At 53.1% G+C, this 19,586-nt stretch overlaps 1 protein-coding gene across 1 annotated transcript in view; it reads left to right on the top strand.

Moving 5' to 3' along the window:
* SLIT1 (slit guidance ligand 1) overlaps positions 1-17,848 on the top strand; it is a 155,572-nt gene extending 137,724 nt beyond the window's left edge. The window contains exons 26-37 of the mRNA XM_019724789.2: positions 1,849-2,012; positions 3,874-3,998; positions 4,316-4,413; positions 7,635-7,774; positions 7,961-8,054; positions 10,487-10,624; positions 12,009-12,246; positions 13,835-13,965; positions 14,410-14,564; positions 15,655-15,943; positions 16,289-16,500; positions 17,344-17,848. Of these exons, the coding sequence (XP_019580348.2) occupies positions 1,849-2,012; positions 3,874-3,998; positions 4,316-4,413; positions 7,635-7,774; positions 7,961-8,054; positions 10,487-10,624; positions 12,009-12,246; positions 13,835-13,965; positions 14,410-14,564; positions 15,655-15,943; positions 16,289-16,500; positions 17,344-17,582 (2,023 nt within the window). The 3' untranslated portion in view covers positions 17,583-17,848. The remainder of the gene's footprint in view (positions 1-1,848; positions 2,013-3,873; positions 3,999-4,315; positions 4,414-7,634; positions 7,775-7,960; positions 8,055-10,486; positions 10,625-12,008; positions 12,247-13,834; positions 13,966-14,409; positions 14,565-15,654; positions 15,944-16,288; positions 16,501-17,343) is intronic.
* Positions 17,849-19,586: the final 1,738 nt, after the last annotated feature.

The following is a 19,586-nucleotide window of genomic DNA, read 5'->3' on the forward strand; positions in this document are numbered from 1 at the left end:
ACTTCTAGGCATCTGTTCTAGAAAAATGCTCACACCTCACAGAGAGGCACGTCCAAGAGTGTTGACTGCCGTTGGAAATGCCCGGAATGTCTGGCAACAGAGAAATTGCTCAGTAAGCTATGAGGCATCTCTTCTTTGCAATACCGTGAAGCAGTTTCACAAAATGGTGGGTGAATCCATGTGTGCAGCCCTGGAAAGATCTCCAAGGTGTGCTGTTTGGGGACAAAAAGCAAGTTGCTCAGTAATCATATGTTGTGGATAGATCTGATTTGTAAGGAAGAGCCATATGTGTACATTTGGGGAAGGGCTGGAAGGCCACATACCTAAGCACGGTGACCATGCATCCTGAGTCTGGCAACGACAGTGGGTATAGATTTTTTTTTGTAATGTGAATGTATCATAGTTTACTTAACCACTCCCCCATTGACTACCCCCTGGTTCCAGTGTTCCGATGAAAAGAAATGCTGCAATCAGTCCATTGCACAGAAGTGTTTTTGTGCTTGTCCAGGTATATCTGTGAGATAAACTCCCAGAAACAGAATTGGGGGGTCAAAAAGCAACTGCACTGGGAATTTGATAGATATCACAAAATTCCCCTGCATTGGAGTTATTTCAATTTGCACTACCATCAATCACAAAGGAATGCGCCTTTTTAAAAAAATTGAAGTAAAATTCACATAATGTAAAATTAACCATTTTAATGTGTACAATTCAGCGGCATTTAGTACCTTCACAATGTTGTGTGAGGTGGAGACTTTGGTGTGAAATGCTTGAAAGTAGTTTATGATGAGAATGTATTTGTATGCTCCTTGTTTAATTAAAAATGAAAAGAAAAAGAGTGTGGGCTTCAGAGTCAAAAAACTCTGGGTCTGGATCCACGGGTGGCCCTTCACTAGTTGTGTGACCTCAGGGAAATGACTTATTCCACGAGAGGCTCAGTTCCCACATCTCTAAGATGGAGAAAAAACTTACACTGCGGGGCTAAGGAGCGGGTTAGATGCACTACCGTGGGAAAAGCAGCTGGTTCAGGACAGAGGTGTGTGCTGGTTTCTTTCTCCCCTGTGCACTCTGGAGGCAGTGCATTCGTAGGCTCTGCCCTAACAGCATCATGAATTCAAAGCCCACTTCCCCACTTGCTCTTTGCAATCCTAGGCAAGTGCCTTCATCTTTTTTTTATTTTTTAAAGATTTTATGGGGAAGGGGAACAAGACTTTATTGGGGAACAGTGTGTATTTCCAGGACTTTAAAAAAATGTTTTTTATTGGGGAACAGTGGTGTGTTTTTCTCCAGACTCTCATCAGCTCCATCCAAGTCAAGTTGTTGTCCTTTCAGTCTTAGTTGTGGAGGGCGCAGCTCAGCTCCAGGTCCAGTCGCTGTTGTTAGTTGCAGGGGGCACAGCCCAACATCCCTTACGGGAGTTGAACTGGCAACCTTGTGGTTGAGAGCCCGTGCTCCAAACAACTGAGCCATCTGGGAGCTCAGCGGCAGCTCATTGACTTCATTCTACTTGCAGAGGGCACAGCTCGCTGGCCCATGTGGAAATCGAACTGGCAGCCCTGTTGCCCAGAGCCCATGTTCTAACCAACTGAGCCACCGTCCGTCATGCCTTCATCTTTTTGAGCCTCAGTTTCAACATATAAAATGGGGATAATAGGGTGTATTGAAAATTAAGTAAGGTAACACATATGAAGGGCTCAAAACCGTGCTTGAAACCACAGTGCATGCTCGTGAAATGGGGGCTGTTAGGATTTTTGCCAGCCCCTGGCATAGTGCCCTGCACCCTAGGTGCGTAGTGGTGAAGGACCCCATAAAGCTATAATGCCTGCTTCTCTCTGCTCTTTGACCCAGGGCCATCGGTGCCAACCCCCTGTATTGTGACTGCCACCTCCGCTGGCTATCCGGCTGGGTGAAGACAGGCTACAAGGAACCGGGCATTGCCCGTTGCGCTGGGCCCTCAGACATGGAGGGCAAGCTGCTCCTTACCACGCCTGCCAAGAAGTTTGAATGCCAAGGTGAGCCCAGGAGCACAAGAGAGGGGTGGCAGGTACTGGGTTGTGTCCCTTCCTTCCACTGCTGCTGGCTCACAGGACCTGCACAACCCTGGCTGTGCCGTCCAGATACTCCTGCATCCCTGTGGTGACTGGCTGCGGGGTGGGGAGGTCAGGTGGCAGGAATGAGGCACCTGCGGCTTATTAGCATGGCTGCCTTCTAGTCTTGACATAACAATGAACGAAAAAAGCCAGGCAGAAAATCTCAGGCTTTAATCCCTCCCTGGGGTTATGTAAGGAAAATAAAAATAGCAGCAGCGTTTGTGGAAGCTCCAAGCCTCTCATCAGTGCGAGCACTCAGGCCTCCCTTTGGTGGAATTGTGCTCAGCAATTAGCTTAAACCCCTGAGCCACTGGACCCAGCTGCCATTGTCCTGACATTTGCAGAAATACCGGGCCAGAGTGTGTGATTGGAGGCTTGTCTGGCTTTGCTCTGAAGGCACCTCACCCTGGGCATCTATAAATGCTTGTTCAGATTGACTGATTGACTGACAGCGCAAGCCCTGGGAGCCGTGCTGAGCAGAGGGAGGTGGCTGCCCCAGGCCCAGCTTTGTGTGCTGGGGGACAACTGGGGGAGCTCACTGGAGGCTGTGGGGCATGGCCCCTGCCCTCTGCACGCTCATAGACCACCAACGGAAATGAAACTGACAGCTATAGGTTAATGAGGAGGCCCCAGGCCACCCTGTGTGCAGGATGCTGTCACGGGAGTAACAGTTCAAAGGGGTCCGATCTGTAGTTTGGCTGTCGGCTGTTGGGAGCTAGTCAATTTATGTTGAAACATTTCCTCGGGATTTATTTAATCAGGTGGGGTTGGTACTGGTGAGAAGTTTTTGTTGTTGTTGTTGTTTTTACTTTTTATTGAAATAAAACACACATGACAGAAAAGTACGCAGATCGTAAGTGAATGGCTTGCTGAATTTTCACAAACTGAATGCACACAAGTAACGAGAAGCAGAATCCCACCTGCACTCAGGAAGTCCCCTCACACTTCATTCCAGTTATTACTGAAAAGTGTTTCTGTGTCTATTTATACTCACGCCCCTTCAGCAAAACCAGTATTTCTCCACATCTAGAAGGAGCCTTAAGTGGAAAACGAAGTGAGCTGGCCGCTCTTATTGTGTATCCTTGTGAGGTCCTAATGCCCCTCGTAGGAGGTGCCCAGGGAGCCCGGCTGCTAGCTCCTTGTCCACCTCCAAGTTCAGGGAAAGATGACAGGTGAGTCCTGGAGAAGGTCCTGCCTGTAGCCAGAGAGGTGACAGGAAAGGGTCCGTCCCTGTTCAGCTTTGGAGAGAAACAACTTTAAGGCAAGTGGACCTCTTCCTCCTACGTGTGGCCTCCTCGCAGAGCTGTGTCTCCTCTCTGCCAAGGTGGATACCCTTGTTATCCTGGTCAGTGGGTGACAGGACTGGGGGTAGTGGCCTCAGAAGGGTGTGAGGGGATTGAGAAAAGGTGAGCTGCCTTTAGTAATAGCGACTATGGTGCCCTCACACTGAAGGCGCTGCCCTGGCCACCATGCAGGGGTTGCTGAGGTGCCTGGCACCAGCCCGTTAAGCACTTTTTGTGGATTAGCAAATTTAATCCTATGGCCCTGTGAGGCGGAGGCTGTTCCCACCTCCTTTGATAGAGGAGGGTCCGGAGGCTGGAGAGAAGGACCAGGAAAGGAAGGTGAACACAACCAGGAGGAAATACAGGGAGTGGCAAACATCCCCTTGGGGAAAAAGCTTCTGACCACCCATTTCTAAAGAGCTGGATGCTGGAGTTGGGGAGGTAAGGGCTCTGTGCCCAGTCCCCTCCTCCCTGTACTAACCCCCTCCCCCTTGCCTCAGGTCCTCCCACCCTGGCTGTCCAGGCCAAGTGTGATCCCTGCTTGTCCAGCCCGTGCCAGAACCAGGGCACCTGCCATAACGACCCCCTTGAGGTATACAAGTGTGCCTGCCCCAGTGGCTATAAGGTGAGTGGAGACTGAAGGGGGAGGAGGGGGGCTGCTCAAGTGTGCGGAGGGCAGAGCTGGGTCTGTCTTGTTCCCCACTCTGCCCCCAGTGCCCTGAGAGCAGTACCTGGTCCAGAGCAGGTGCTTGAGTGAACATTTAATCAGTGACTCAACATATGAATGAATGAATGAATGAATGAATGAATGAATGAATGAATGAATGAATCAACAAGTAACACCCGGGGCAGGCCGGCCAAGGGGCTGAGGGGCTGGCTGTCTCTGTTGGCTCACACTACCCCGATTCTCCCTGGGATCCCCCTCACTGACTTCTTCCCTAGGGCCGAGACTGTGAGGTGTCCCTGGACAGCTGTTCCAGTAGCCCCTGTGGAAATGGCGGAAGCTGCCAGGCACAGGAAGGCAAGGAGGCCGACTTCACGTGAGTTGCTTGGAGGGGCCAGACCAGGTGGGCAGGGTGCTGATGGGGGCCGGCACCCAAGCCTCAGTGCCCTGCTCCTCCAAATGGATGGCCAGGCCCCCACCCCTTTGCTTTGGGAGGAGATGGAGATGGGCTCAGAGGGAACAGACACTCACTAGAAGCCTCTCCACACCCACCCAGCCAAAGCCCCTGTTGCCCAGAGGCAATGAAAGTGCCCAGCGATGAGGGGCTGCTGGAGTCACACAATAGGCAGCGTGGGGCTGGGCTTGGAGCTGAGCTGCCCACTGCTGCTCCAGGCCTCTTTCTGAGCTTCCCATGTGCCAGGGAGGTCTTTTGATGGCACTGAGAATCCATGGCCAAGGGCATACGCAGTGGCAGTGCCAAGGGGCAGCTTGGGGGCCATTTTAAACCCCTATAATCTCCACTAACCTGAGCCTCTAATCGAAGTCAAACATCTGCTTGTTGTGCCAATGTTGCCTGAAGGCAGGGCCCTTTGCCAGCTCCGTCCTATCAAGTCACCCCCCGAAGCCCCTAGACAGGGGTGGGGAGGCCTGCCCAGAGGTGGCAGCAAGTCCTGGTCACATCCTCCGGGGCCTCACTCCCCACCCCTGTCATCTCATGGTCCCCCTGCTCCCTCAAGAGCAGCCAGTTTCCCACCGCGCAGTGAAGGCCCGGCCCTCAGGACTCCCCTCTCAGGTCCTCCCAGTGCTGACGTCATCATGCACATCCCCTCACTGACCCTGCTCCCCCAGGACACCTCGGGGAGCCCCCCAGTTCCTAGTGCTCTCCTGGACCCAGAGCTTTTCTGAGGAATACTGGATATTTAGTTGAAAATAAACTGCCAGTCGAACAAACTGGCTCTTCAGAAAATGATGTTGTATCTGCTGGCAGAAAGGCCAAACCTATCTTTGCAAAGCCAAACTACCAGATACAAAAAAAGAAAACACTAAATGGCTACCCCCCCATCCCTCCCGCCCCCATTTGTCACCTTGGAAACGGTGTCTTTACAGTAGGCTTTGTCTTCCTGTGGGCTTGGGCAGCAGCTCCATCAAAGACCCCTCCTCAGTCCCTGGATTGGGGTGGTGGGGTGGCCGGGGATGGTGTCTGGAGAGTGACAGGCTGAGAGGACACCTCCCAAAACTCCCCCTGCTGGGCAGAGAGGGGGTGCAGCTCTGGGTAGCCCCCTTCTCACCTAGCAGCCCTACAGATTAGGGGCTGTCAGGTGGGCTCTCCAGGTAGAAGGGAGGTCCCTCCCTGAGTTACCCCTCAACCCTGAGGCTTACAAGGGCTTCCTCTATTTTCCCCAATCCACGGGGACTTTCTGAAATGCAAGCTAATCCCTCAGCTTAAAACCTCTCTGTTGCTGCACCCCCCTCCCAGTCTTACTGGGGAAAAATTAAATTCCAGGACATGCCACACAACAGTGGGCTTCAAACGTTTTTGCTCACATAGCCCCCCAAAACAGAAATTTAAAACTACACACCCACTTACACATTCTTAGAGTGACAGCTAAAATTTTTCATCGTAAGTTTAATTTTTTGTTGCAAAGGACATAATTTTCAGGGTATTGTAAATATTATTAACATTTAAAAATAAAATTATCACTCTGTAAATCACTCTTTTATCATTCTCCAATGTACTCTGAATTGCACAGCAGTTTGATACCATTTAAAAATTACAGAATCTCCTTTTACAGTTTAAACGTCTACCTCATTCTTTTTTTTCTTCTTGAATGAGTATTTCCATTTTCCTCCCCATGCCACTCCCCCATTTTTCCATCTAGTGCAATCTGTTTTTATGCTAGCGTCTTTTCTTGAGCACGCTGCCATACTTCTCTGGCACCAACGTGGGTATGTATGTTTAAATTTCAAGTTTTTTCTTATTTTTGTGACCATAAGCCTCTGATTAAAAGTCTCTTTTACATTGGGTTACCATTACAATTACCAATAATATACAATTGATCAAAACAACATTACTGTGTACAAAATTGGATTGATAATTAGTACACATAAAAGTAAAATTTTATTAGATGTATCTCTTAATGAGATAGATGGAGTTTTTTTTTTTTTTTTTTTTGTGTGTGTGTTCTTTTCTTATCTTAGTTGGTTTATGTGTCCGTGGGTGAATCTTACAGAAGGAGAGAGGGCTCAGCAGCTAATCTATTCCATATTTATATGAGTATATACCTATAAATGCTGAGAAAGTTGGTTCACATAAATAAACCCACAGGATTAGGAGTTTTATTATAGCCATGCCACTCAAGTCTTTGAAACGCTTCTGAGTTTAAATGCCAAAACCCCAGAGTGATCTGTCATCAAAAATTATTTTTAATGCTCTATCAGCTGACAATTCTGTGAGGTCTTCCTTCAATTATTTTTAACACAGGGAACTGGAAACCTCTGGACTTGCAAAAACCATTTGTTCATTCACCTTCAAAACATCAATATTCCTAATTGTCCCTTTATTTGGGTGTGAGGATTTTAGGGCCCGGATATGTCCCACCTTGGACTCGGGCTGGGACAGGTGTGTACACCTTTTTGGAGCTCTGGGGCAGGTCAGTCTAGAGAAGAGTTCATGTAGAACTTGAAGACCTGGAAATTAATTTCTCAGACCTCTTTGACCCACATGTCCCTTGGAAAACCTCGGTGTCCCAGGGGAAGGAATACCTGGTTTGAAGATGCTCTTGCGTAGCTCCTGGCCCTGTTCTTACCCGATCCCCAACGTCTGTGCTCCCGAAGGCCTGAACTATTGGGATGAGCAGGACCCCTCCCAGAGGACTGACTGTAGGGTGTCCTCCAGGCTTTTGCACACGCGTCTGTCCCCCCTCCCCCTGCAGTCTTCCCTTTCCTTCCTGCTCTCCCCTGTGAGGGTCCTTGGCTAACTCAAGCCTGCCCTCAGCATTCCTCCCCAAGGAGGACCGAGGTGTTCTCTGCCTGCTTGTCTGCCCTTTCCAGCCTCAGGGCTGCGCCATCCTGATACTAACCGCCTCTCTCCTGGCCACCTGTCTCCACATCGTCTCCCCCACTTGACTTGAGTCCCTTGAGTACAGGGCAGGTCTTGTTCACCTCTAACTCCAGCACCTAGCAAGGGCCTGGTCCAGAACAGCGACCAAAACTCTGGGACGATGATGCTGACTGGTAGCCACAGGCCACCAGTGTCTCAGGAAGCCTGTCACCCTGGCCGTGGGCCCACCCCTTGTCCCTCTTCCCCTGCTTCCATAGGTGCTCCTGTCCCACCGGCTTTGAAGGACCTACCTGTTGGGTGAACACAGACGACTGTGTGGAGCATGCATGTGCCAATGGGGGCACCTGTGTGGATGGTGTGGGCAACTACAGCTGTCAGTGCCCCCTGCAGTATGCAGGTACGTGGGATTTGAGTGTCTGTGGGGTGGTGAGCACTGGCGCACATGCCCTGAGCCCAATTCCCGTGGGCAGAAGGGCTGGGGCCCTACCTCAGTGTCTACAGGAGCTTTCTCCTGGGCCGGCTGGCTGTCAGGGCACGATGGGGGCAGCTTCTCTCCTGTCTCTCCCTCATTTTTTTTACCCAGGAAGGGCCTGTGAGCAGCTGGTGGACTTCTGTTCTCCAGATTTGAACCCGTGTCAGCACAAGGCCCAGTGTGTGGGTACCCCGGATGGGCCCAGGTCAGTGTTGCCCATTTCCAGGGCCAGGGAAGGGCATAGGCTGCCAAGTCACCTCCCCTCCACCCCCTCCCCTTCCATAGCTTATTTCACCTGTCAAGTGGGTTTGGTCTCAACTGTACAGGGTTCCTGTGAGTCAGTGTGGGGGGTGGATATGAGGACAGTTTTGCGGTCAGACAGACCTGGGGTCACAGTAGGACCCTGAATGGATGGCTTGACCACTCTGAGCCTCAGTTTTCTCATCTGCAAACTGGACACGCCGAAAGCTTCCTCCTGGGGTGGTTGTAAGGATCGGATGAGCCAACGCATAGAAAGCACTTAGTTCCGTGTCTGACATCTGATAAACGTTGCATAAATAGCTATTATCATTTCAGATTTACAATTTCTCATCCCCAGTTACAAAATCCCCCAAATTCTGAAAACCAAAAGCCAGTTTGATAGCATGATTGGATCTGTCCTCAACGTGTTTGGTAATAAAAGCTGATCTGCAGAGATACGGGATTATTTACAGTCACTATTCATCCATGTGTATGAATAAATGGAATTTTGCTGTGGAAATGGGAACATGTTTGATTTAGGGGCTGCCCCAGATATCCCTGGCCTGTTATAGAACATACAGTTATAGGTACTATATTACCTTTCCAAAATCCAAAACACTCTGAGTTCGGAAAACTGTCTGGTCCTAGGAAGTTTGGATAAGATGTTCTTGACTATTGTCACCATTGTTGCTACTGGCACATATGGAGGCACTTTGTCACCTGAAGACTGTGATATGAAGGTCATGGGCTTTTAAGAGTTTACTCTCATCTGCCGTTTTGCAAACATAGTGTCATTTCTGGGATTCCTGTTCCACGGGTGATCGGGGCAGGGCTCCTTGAGGTCTGTGGCTGAGGGACCCCAGCCACTCAGGCCAGGTGGGAGGTGGGGTCACCAGGGAACCCTTGGTCCAGCAGGAGCCACTTGAGGCCCATGGGCCCCAGGAGAGTCAAGGATTATGGAGGCCCAGATTCGAGATCGAGGTACCACATGGGAGCCTCCACCCAAGTGGTGGACAGAAGGGGCCCTCCTGGGTGAGCTGCTGGGTGGGGCTGGCAGATCAAATGGCATGCCTACCCCTCAGCGAGGCTGGACCTCAGAAAGGGGAATAAAGCAGGGCTGCACATCGTCCCGCACACTGTGCTGGGGTCATCCTGCACACAGGGGGCGTAGGGTGCATGTTCTCTCCACTTCCTATCTTGGAAAGATGGAATTAACAGACACTCAGCTGTGCCTGGTACTGTACCTGGAACCCAGCAAGTATTCAGCACATTCAACGAATGAATGAATGAAATGAAGGGGTAGGTGGTGGCTTAGCTACTAAAACATTTTTCAGACTGCTGCTCAAGCTCCAATACTGTCTTTGTGATCAGTTGGGTGGGTCAAGATTACATAAAATATCAGAGGACATCATTGCCATTCTATATCATTGCATGAAACTGGATTTAGGTGTGTGTGTGTGTGTGTGTGTGTGTGCGCGCGCGCGCACACACACTGGATAAAAAGGGATTTCTTACAGTTTGAAAAACACTGGTAATGAGTAAAAAATCCAGGCAGGAGCACCCGCCTGCCAGGTTGTGGAGTTTGCAATTTGCAGTTTGCAGTATGGAAGGGTTTCCTGCAAGGGTTTCTGAGTGATGGCTGGGGTGTTTGCTGGAGGCTTCCCGGAGGCAGTGAGGTCTTGGCCTGGCTGGACCAAGGCAGGGAGAGAGGAGAGGGGAATCCAGAATCAACAGGTGTGAAAGCTGTGAAGTGCCAGTGGGATGGGGGTTGCGCCAGTGAGATAGGTCGGAGCACAGCGTGGGCCTGATGTGGGAGGAGCGGGACCACGAGCATCTTGCAAGGCTGTGACTGAAAAGGGGGTGGAGGACTGTGCCCTTTATTTGATAGGCAAATGGTTGGTTGAAATGGATTTTCACGGAAGCAGTGAAGCACAGTATGAGCTGAGAAGATGGGGGCTCACAGAGAGGCAGGCACGAGCCCTGCTGGGGCCTGGAGGCTGGGCTGGTGGAGCTGAGAAGGCTGGGGAAGAGGGATGAATGAGCCCCATGACGCAGGGCTGTGTGCTGGAGAGCAGCTGGGCGGGTCAAGAAGGGGCTGATGTTTGGCCCTCGACGTGCTGGTGGTGGTGAGACTGGGTCCTCCCTGGCAAATTCCCATATCGTCCTGCCCCTGCGTGTCCACCCTCCCAGCCCAGAGCCCACTTGAGCCCACACAAGCTCTTTTTGTCCTAGAAAAGGGTCCCAGGATGGGCTAGGGGCATCTTTATATTCAGGGCTCTCTTTGACCTCCTGGGGTCCCCATCGACCCACAGGACCTTGCGAGTGTCTGTCACACACACAGCCCCTGGGCCCCACCGGCCCCTGGCTGATCACCCCCCAACCCCTGCCCATCCCCAGGTGTGAGTGTGCACCAGGTTATACAGGAGACAACTGCAGTGAGGAGCAGGATGACTGCAGAGATCACCACTGCCAGAATGGGGCCCAGTGCGTGGATGAAGTCAACAGCTACTCCTGCCTCTGTGCGGAGGGCTACAGGTGAGCCGCCCTGGATGCACCTCGAGGGACTGACTCCTCCTAGCTGTCAGCCCCTGGGCTGGCAGGAGCCCCCAGGCATAACTAGTGGGAAGAAGTAAGGGTTATAGCCTGGGAGTTTTGTCTTGGGGTTTGAACTATGGCTATGCCAGTCCCAGCTGTGTGGCTTTGGGAAAGTTTCTTAACCACTCAGAGCATAGGCAGAGGGTCCATTACCTGTTTGGTGGAGGGAGTAGAAGGTGGGTACAGATTTGTAAGTAGTGCCCCATTTCTTACCTGCCCTGGAACTTCTGAAGACACATCCTGCCATAAAGGTCATTTCTTTGCCTTTGTATCCGGCCTCTTTTGGGAGGTTGGAAGGGGAAGGCACCTGCCCTCCTTCTGGCCACCCACCTCCCATGCTGTGCTTGGGTCTTTTTTTTTCTTCCATTTTTTACAGTTTTATTGATATATAATTTATAGACCATACAAGTCCCCCAGTTAAAGGGTACGATTTAATGGCTTTTATTATATTTCCAGACTTGTACATCGATTACTGCAATTTTAGAACATTTTCATTACTCCAGAAAGAAAGTCCACACTTCTTATCTGTCATCCCAACCCCCCTCCATCCCAGCCCCAGGCAACCGCTCATCTACTAATATCTGTATCTATAGATTTGCTTATTCTGGATACATCATACAAATGGAAGCATATACTCTGTGGTCCTTTGTGACTGGCTTTCACTTAGCCTCATGTTTTCAAGGCTCATCCATGTGGTTCATGTATCAGAACATCATTCATTTCTTTTTCTGGCTGAACATTAGTCCGCGTATGGATGTGCCACATTTGTTTATCCATTCATCAGTCGATGGGTTGTTGCCACTTTTTGGCTCATGTGCATGCTGATGCCGCAGGCTGTCACAGCATGTATCAGAACTACCTGTTGGTTGTACTGTCCCCGCTTGAATTTCTTTACTTTAGTAATGTGAGTCCTTTCTCTTTTGCTTGTGTCTTAAATCTCAGTTGTTTTTTGTGTGTGTGTGTGTTGTTGTTTTTTTCCCGATAAAATGGGACATGAGCAGTGACTGATTCTTCAATTTTAATGTGCACACGAGTCACCTGGTACCTTGTTAAAAAACAGATTCAGTAGGTCTCCCACTTCTGACAAGTGCCCAAGTGACATCGCTGGTGCTGGTCCAGGGACCACACTTGTTTCTAACCTTGTTCCTCAGTATCCTTCTGGCTCTTAGTTCTCTGGGGAAAAGTATTCGTTAGGAGCATCTTCTGTCCCCTTAAGGATCCAGTTTCCCAAGATGTTTAGTGATATTTTTTTCTACAGGACCTGGGGGGAGGAAGATGATGCCCCTTCACCTGCCCTGTCTGACCTGTGTCCTTTCCCTCCCAGTGGGCAGCTCTGTGAGACCCCCGTCCACCTGCCTACCCCCAGGAGCCCTTGTGAGGGGACCGAGTGCCAGAACGGGGCCAACTGTGTGGACCAGGGCAGCCGGCCTGTGTGCCAGTGCCTCCCGGGCTTCGGTGGCCCCGAGTGTGAGAAGTTGCTCAGTGTCAACTTTGTGGACCGGGACACTTACCTGCAGTTCACTGACCTGCAGAACTGGCCAAGGGCCAACATCACACTGCAGGTGCGTGCCTAGGGCGCTGGGCACAGAGTAGAGTCAGACCAGGGGGACCTTGGTCTCAGGTCAGAACACCAAGACTCATCCTTGCCCAGGACAATGGGGAGGCCCCTGTGTTGGTCAAAACTCTCTGGATGTACATGTCAGCATCTCAGCTTGAACTAGTTTAAACACAATTGGAAAGGTTATTGGGTCACAAAACAAATCGCAGAGAAGGGTGGTCTCGTGGGTGACTGGATCCAGAAAACCAACTTACCAGGGTCCTCTCCCACCATCTCTGTCTCATCCACTCCTCAGCTTCCTCCTCCAATGCTGGAGACAGGCTTTCTCCGTGTGGCTGGAGCAGGGCCAGGGTTAGGCCTGGGCTTATATCTTTAACTAAAAGTCCCTGTGGTCCCTTATTTTGCTATTTCATGTCTAGAATTCCATCTCAGAACATCATGTTGAGGGAAAAAAAGCAAGCCCCACTTCAATAGCATTGATGGATAGTACAGAGGATTTGCTAAATATTTCTTGGGGAGGAAGAAGAGAGTAGATTATGTTGCAGGGCACATGATAAAATATGTAAAACACCTCTTTAGTCATCTCTCTCTTTTCCCCAAATTCCATCCCCTACCCCAAATGCCACATCGTTCTCTCTTTCTTTTGCCCTCTTCTCCTTTTTCTCAGAACCCTTCAGCCTCTCAAACATGCTCACTCTGCTCTTCTCCCCATCATCACCTCTCCCAAATCCTGTCCATTTACATGGTCCACATAGCAAGACAACAGCTAGCCTAACTGCTCCGCCTAAAAAAATTCACCCAAGCCTTACCCAGCCAGTGCCTCAGGGATATCCTTAGAGAGGCTCAGTTTTTCCCACTATCCCTGTGATTGGCTCTCTCTTGCCAGCCCTAGTTGGACAACAATTAACAATCTCAGGGAAGACCTCTGATTGGCCTGCCTTCAGTCACATGCCCATCCCTGGACCAACCACCGAGTCCAAGGAGATGGGCTGCTGTGATTGGCCCAGCCTGGGCCATATGCCAGCTCTACAGACAAGAGGGGCAAGGTCTTTATCAGGAGAGGAAGAGGAATTGGCAGGAAAAAAAAGATCATAGCTCCAACAGCATCATAGAGAGATCTCCCGCCCAAAGCACAACTCCAGCTACCTGTGCGGTCCCAGCAAGGGGCCCTACCTCCTGAGTGGCTCCTTGTAGGTTTTGGTGGCACTGGTTATTAGAGAGCCTTCCTGATCTTGTCCTCTCTGTAGGTCCTACTCTGGCTCCAAGGCAGCTCGCTGAGGATAACGTTCCTCTTAGGGCAGGTGGTCCAAAGGGCTCTTACCTGCTCCTACTGGCACGTAGTTTCCAGGCCTCTGCTGCCCAGCCCTGGCCACACTATCAATGGAGAGAATTTGAATGGGGGCTGGTAGGGCATGAGGAGAAACAGCTTTTGTCAGGCCATGCCCCTTTTTGCCAGGGCATGTCACCTGGGCAGGCAGTAGAGGACAGTTCTGCACACAGCATCTCTTCCTTGTGAGTTCCCCGTCTGCCCCACCTACGAGCCTGTGCTGCCACATTGGACGGGGTGGGAGAGAAAACCCATTGCCCATTAGGTCTCCACGGCAGAGGACAATGGGATCCTGCTGTACAACGGGGACAATGACCACATCGCAGTGGAGCTGTACCAGGGCCACGTGCGTGTCAGCTACGATCCGGGCAGTTACCCCAGCTCTGCCATCTACAGGTAGGGCTTCCTCATGCCCACCAGCCACTCTCAGGGGTCTCCTGGGCCAAGAGCAGGTCATTCCTGGGACCGCCAGAACCTGGGCTGCCCAAGTGGAAAGGGCGTTTGAACCAGTGAGTGCAGCCCAGCTTGGGTCTGAGGCTCTCTGAGGCCTGGACAGTGGTCCCATCCTTCCCATCCCACCACTATCTCACAGGGGGCTCCTGAGGGGGAGGGGGAGACTGATTAAGTTGGAAACCCCTGCCCCAAACTTAGCTTTCTCCAGGGCATCCCGAGAAGGAGAGCAGGAGGGACTAGGCTATAGACCACCAAGTCCCCATAGACTCCTCCCTAAGAGATGTGGTCCCTTGGGAATCAGCTGCTGGACCAGTGACCTTTCAGGGGATGGTAGGGATGGGCCAAACTGAAGCCCATTCCTTGTGTGGGGACCCCATCTTCTTCCAGTGCTGAGACGATCAATGACGGGCAGTTCCACACTGTTGAGCTGGTCACCTTTGACCAGATGGTGAATCTTTCCATCGATGGCGGCAGTCCCATGACCATGGACAACTTCGGCAAACACTACACACTAAACAGCGAGGCCCCCCTCTATGTGGGAGGTGAGGATCTGCCCTGCCCCCGGCCTCTCCATCAGGTGATGGTGATAGCCATTCCAGGTGGGGCATCTGTTGCTCTCTGGCCTGAGGCTTGCCAGGAGAGCTGGTGCTCAGGGCACGAGTGTGTGTGTGTGTGTGTGTGGGGGTAGTCCAGGTGGTGGGGGAGATTCCTAGTGAATGGCCAAGATGCTGGTGGATTGTTCTCCCCTCCCTGGAGCCAGGCTGTTGTCCGCCCAGCCCAGACTAATCAAGGAGGATGAGTCCTGAGGTGGGCTTGAGGCCTGGCCTGAAGGGGTGGATGTGGGGTGGGGCTGGGAGTTTCCCAGCTGTCTTCTGCCCTGTGGGCATCTTTCCTTTTGTCTTTAGGCCAGAAGGGGATTCTCATTTGTTCAGCGTCTGTTCCCACTCTTGGAATCCTCGTAGGCCCGCTGCGTGAGGCCCAGTCACGGAGTCCCTGCATTAGCTGGGGACTGCACAGCTGGCCTTATAGGCTTTGCGGCTAAATAGCCCTGTCCACCACCTGTGCACATTTCTCAGCGCTGTGGAGGGTGATGCCTAGACGTAGGGCAGGTGTGAGGGATGGAGAACTTGGGTTCTAATCCCAGCTCTGCTATTTACTAGTTATGCAGTTTGGGGCAAGTCACTGAGCATCCAATGGAGTTTAGCAACTCCTACTTCAGAGAGTTGCTGTGAAGCGGTAACCACAAACGTGGGTGGCAAAGTAACATACACTTGAGTTCTAGGCCCCAGTCCTTTGCTGCTTCTGGAGTCTCCAGGAGGTAAAAGCTGGTGTCTCAGAGGGAAAGAAGGAGACCTGGGCGAGGGCATCTAGACGCAGGCACCCAGAGCCTCACTTATCGGCTGGCTGCTGCCAGGCCTGGCACCCTGGGCTCTGATCACAGAGGAAAGAGCTTTTCCATTTCTTCTGGGAAAGAAGTCTGGGCTCTCTAAGGTGGTGGAGGACCTTGGCTCAGGTTGCAGAGACAGAAGGACAGAGGCTGAGGGCAAGAGGGAAGTCTATGGAGATGCCCAGTGGACCTCAGAGGTGGGTGCCTGACTCAGCCCAGCTCTGCTCCCCTCCCTGCTGCCCCAGGGATGCCAGTGGATGTGAACTCGGCTGCCTTCCGCCTATGGCAGATCCTCAATGGCACCAGCTTTCACGGTTGCATCCGAAACCTGTACATCAATAATGAACTGCAGGACTTCACTAAGACGAGGATGAAGCCAGGCGTGGTGCCAGGCTGCGAGCCCTGCCGGAAGCTCTACTGCCTGCATGGCATCTGCCAGCCCAACGCCACCCCGGGGCCCGTGTGCCATTGTGAGGCCGGCTGGGGGGGCCTGCACTGCGACCAGCCAGCGGATGGCCCCTGCCATGGCCACAAGTGAGCCTGGGCTGGGCTCAAGGAGCCCTCACCCTCTACCCACCTGCAGGTTCCCTTCCTTTCCTTCCAAGTTCCCCTTCCCTGTGGTAAAGACACACTGTACTTTTAAAACCCCAAATCGGAATATGCGGCCTAACACAGGGTTGTTGTTTTTTTCCCTGGCTTTCAGTTTTTATTAAGAGGAAAGGTCCTTAGGGAAAAACAGACTCACATTTTGCTCCCAGTGTTTCAATCGTGGGAATAGGCTATCCCATGATACCATGGCTAGGGGTGTGGGGTACCCTTGGGTGGGCCTTGGATTGGCTCTGGCCTATCCTCATAGTGCTTTTTCTCTGTCTCCTACAGGTGTGTCCACGGGAAATGTGTGCCCCTTGATGCTCTTTCCTACAGCTGCCAGTGCCAGGATGGGTACTCGGGGGCCCTGTGCAACCAGGCCGGGGTACCTGCAGACCCGTGTGTGGGCCTGCAGTGCCTGCATGGCCACTGCCAGGCCTTGGCCACCAAGGGGGCACACTGTGTGTGTGATCCTGGCTTTTCGGGCGAGCTATGTGAGCAAGGTCAGGGAACGCCCTCCTGACATGCCCTCTCCAGGGCCCCTCCCCACAGTTGGTTCTAGCAACTTGTTTATTTCTTCCTCCCAACCTCAGCAACCCCTCTGTGCCCCTGCCCTGCTCCTGCACCTTAGGCTGCTATCTGGCTTTAGTGCCCCCCACTCTCTGGGCTCTGAGTCCCACCCCCAGATAGGGCCCCCCTTTATCCCTGGCCTACCTTTTCCTGCAGCCCCCTATGGTGGTAAGTGCCCCTGTTGGCTGGGGTCTCCTTATAAAAGAGATCATCTGGGTAACAGCTCCTGTTCAAACCTCTGCATGTTGGCCCATCACCTCCGGACCAGGGAGCAGCAGGAAGTCTAAAGGGTGGGGACTCCTTCCCAGGCCCTCCCTGGTCCAATAACCAAGATTCTTCTGCTGGAATGGAGACTGCTGAGGGGGGCAGGGGACGCCTTGAGAAATCCAGATCTCAGGCACCTTAGGGTCCGAGGCCACACCCTCCAGCACCAATTCCTCCTCTAACATTACTGCCTCCCAGCCTCCAGCCTCTTCCTGTACCCCTCTAGCAATGGGGAGCACACCTTGCCCTGGAGGGCGCTGGCAGCTAGAAAGTTCTACCTTCCCACTGACTGCACTGTGGGCCCAGGAGGAAGCGTGTGCATGTGCATGCTGGGCAGGGGGCATGGGACAAAGTGGGGTCTGGGAGCTAGAGGACCCCGTCCAAGTATGCTGCCCTCCTCCTCTCCCCTCTCCGCCCCCTGCCCTCTCCCTGCTCCACCTCCTTCTGCCTCCCCGGGGCAGCCGGCCCATGGGTGTGCCCTGAGGCTTTCTCTTGGTGTCTGTCCCATCCAGAGTCCGAGTGCCGGGGGGACCCTGTCCGGGACTTTCACCAGGTCCAGAGGGGCTATGCCATCTGCCAGACCACGCGACCACTGTCGTGGGTGGAGTGCCGGGGCTCGTGCCCGGGCCAGGGCTGCTGCCAGGGCCTGCGGCTGAAGCGGAGGAAGCTCGCCTTTGAGTGCAGCGACGGGACCTCCTTTGCGGAGGAGGTGGAGAAGCCCACCAAGTGCGGCTGTGCCCTCTGCGCGTAGCGCCCAGCGCCGGCGGGAGGGGGGAGGGCCAGTGGGGGGCACGGCCACGGGGAGACCTGGGCTGGGGTCGAGCCATCACCAGGGTGGCTACTGGGTGGCTGGACCCTCTCCGGTGGGCCGGGCCGACCTCCCAGGAGCTGGGCAGCCTTTCTTGAGCCAACCGCTGGCAGCTGGGGGCTGAGCAGGTGGGCGAGGCCTGGCTGCAGACCGCCCTCTCCGGAAGTGCCTTGCACAAATAGGCGCTTAATAAATATTTGTTGAATGAATGTGTGCGTGAGGTCAGGCCACGAAGTGCAGCATGGTGACACACTCCCTCCTTGCCTGCTACCTGGGTCTGAAGAAGGGACTGGCCCCTTCCCAAACCAGCCTTTCCCTCTTGTCTGAGGCCCTTGCTGGCGCCAGAGCCCCTTCCCCCTGCAGATAACCTTGAAGGACTCTCAGCCTGCCCAGGGGCAGCCAGCCTGGCTCTTAGCTCCAGCTGCACAGCGTCTTCAGGCAGTAGGCCAGGCTGCAGAGGGGAAGGACTCCCTCCTGCTGGCCAGGAAGGGACTGACCCTTGCCCCGGGGCCAATTGGCTGTGCAGCCACTGCTCCCTCAGGAACAATGCAGGGGATGGAGGTGGGTCTTAGGATCAGACAGACCTCTGAGTCCTAAAGTTATAGGATGACGACCATTGTAACTTCAAGGAAAGGGATCATGTGGAGGAAATGGTCACTGGGACTGCTTGGGGTGGGGGGATCCCACCAAAGATGACAGGGGCGTTCTTGGTTCTAGGTGAACAACAACATCACTTCCGGACACTAGCCAATGAATGGGCATTGGTCCTGGGTTTCCCCAGCCACCAGTGGCTGGAAAGCCATTGGCGGAGGGACAGGGTGTAGGGAGCTTGGGCTAGGCTTCAGGGAGGGATCCCTTCTGGAGGAGATGGGGTTCAGATCCCCTCACACTACAGACCGGTAGGGAGCAGTGGTCCAGGCATCAGGAAACCTGCCGGCTCTGTCACTCTGGGCAAACTTCTTCCTCGTGGGCCTTCGCCTCCCCGGGGTAGGGAGGTGGGATGGCTGAAGCAATGGAGACCCTCCCACTGTGGCTCCAGGAGGGAGGCTGCAGGAGTAACAAGATCCGTTTTCATTCATCACATCAACAAGTGTTTATGTGCCTGACTAGGGCTGGGTACTGTGGCTGTTCTGCTTTCCTGGACAGATGCCAACTAATCACAGCACATCACAGGAGCCACCGGGATGCCTGGGAAGAGAGTGGAGTCAAGTGGGGGCTCCAACCACAGACACGGCCCGGGCTGGAGCTGCTGACCCGAGGTGTTTGCAAGGAAGGACTCAGTGTTTGAGAAGTCACTGAACACATGACCATGGGGCTATACATGCTTCTCTTCCATGCAGCATCAAAAAGCAGAAAGATTACCTTTGAGCCTAAATAGCGAGCTGGTTGTAAAACAGGTCACATTCTCTTGCCCCAGATGTCTTCCCGAGGGTGCCCCTGGGGATCCTGGTAGGTAGGGGGATGAGCACACCCTTTTCTTGGCTCCTTCCATCTGCAGACAGAAGGCAGCGTTGGGGGCGCGTGGGGGATGGGGTTGGGTGGCATTGTGCTTGTGTTCTCAGCCACTGTGGCAGCGAGGGGACCCTTTGACAGTCGAGGGCTTGAGCCTCCTGTGACTCGGACCCTGGCATGTTCCACTACACCGGGACTCAGGCCAGTGAGTTAGAGTCCTGGGCCCCTGTAATGGGATGAGGACCCTGCCCTGCCCGATTGGGGAGGTGCTCTCATGGCTGGATCGCCCCTCACCAGGGACTGGGCTCTATTTTCTTGTGACTCTGAGCAAGGCCACAGTGCCCCTCCCTCGTGGACAGCAGCCTGGGCTCTTACCTGTAGTTTCTGGGCCACTGAGGGACCCTGGAGAACAGCTAGCACCAGGCTGGACACACAGGAACGCTCAAGTGCAGCCAGTTTGTCCATTCCATGGGAGAGAGGTGTTCTGGGACCCAC

Source organism: Rhinolophus sinicus, linkage group LG07 (assembly GCF_036562045.2).
Source record: "Rhinolophus sinicus isolate RSC01 linkage group LG07, ASM3656204v1, whole genome shotgun sequence".
NCBI classification, from domain to species: domain Eukaryota; kingdom Metazoa; phylum Chordata; class Mammalia; order Chiroptera; family Rhinolophidae; genus Rhinolophus; species Rhinolophus sinicus.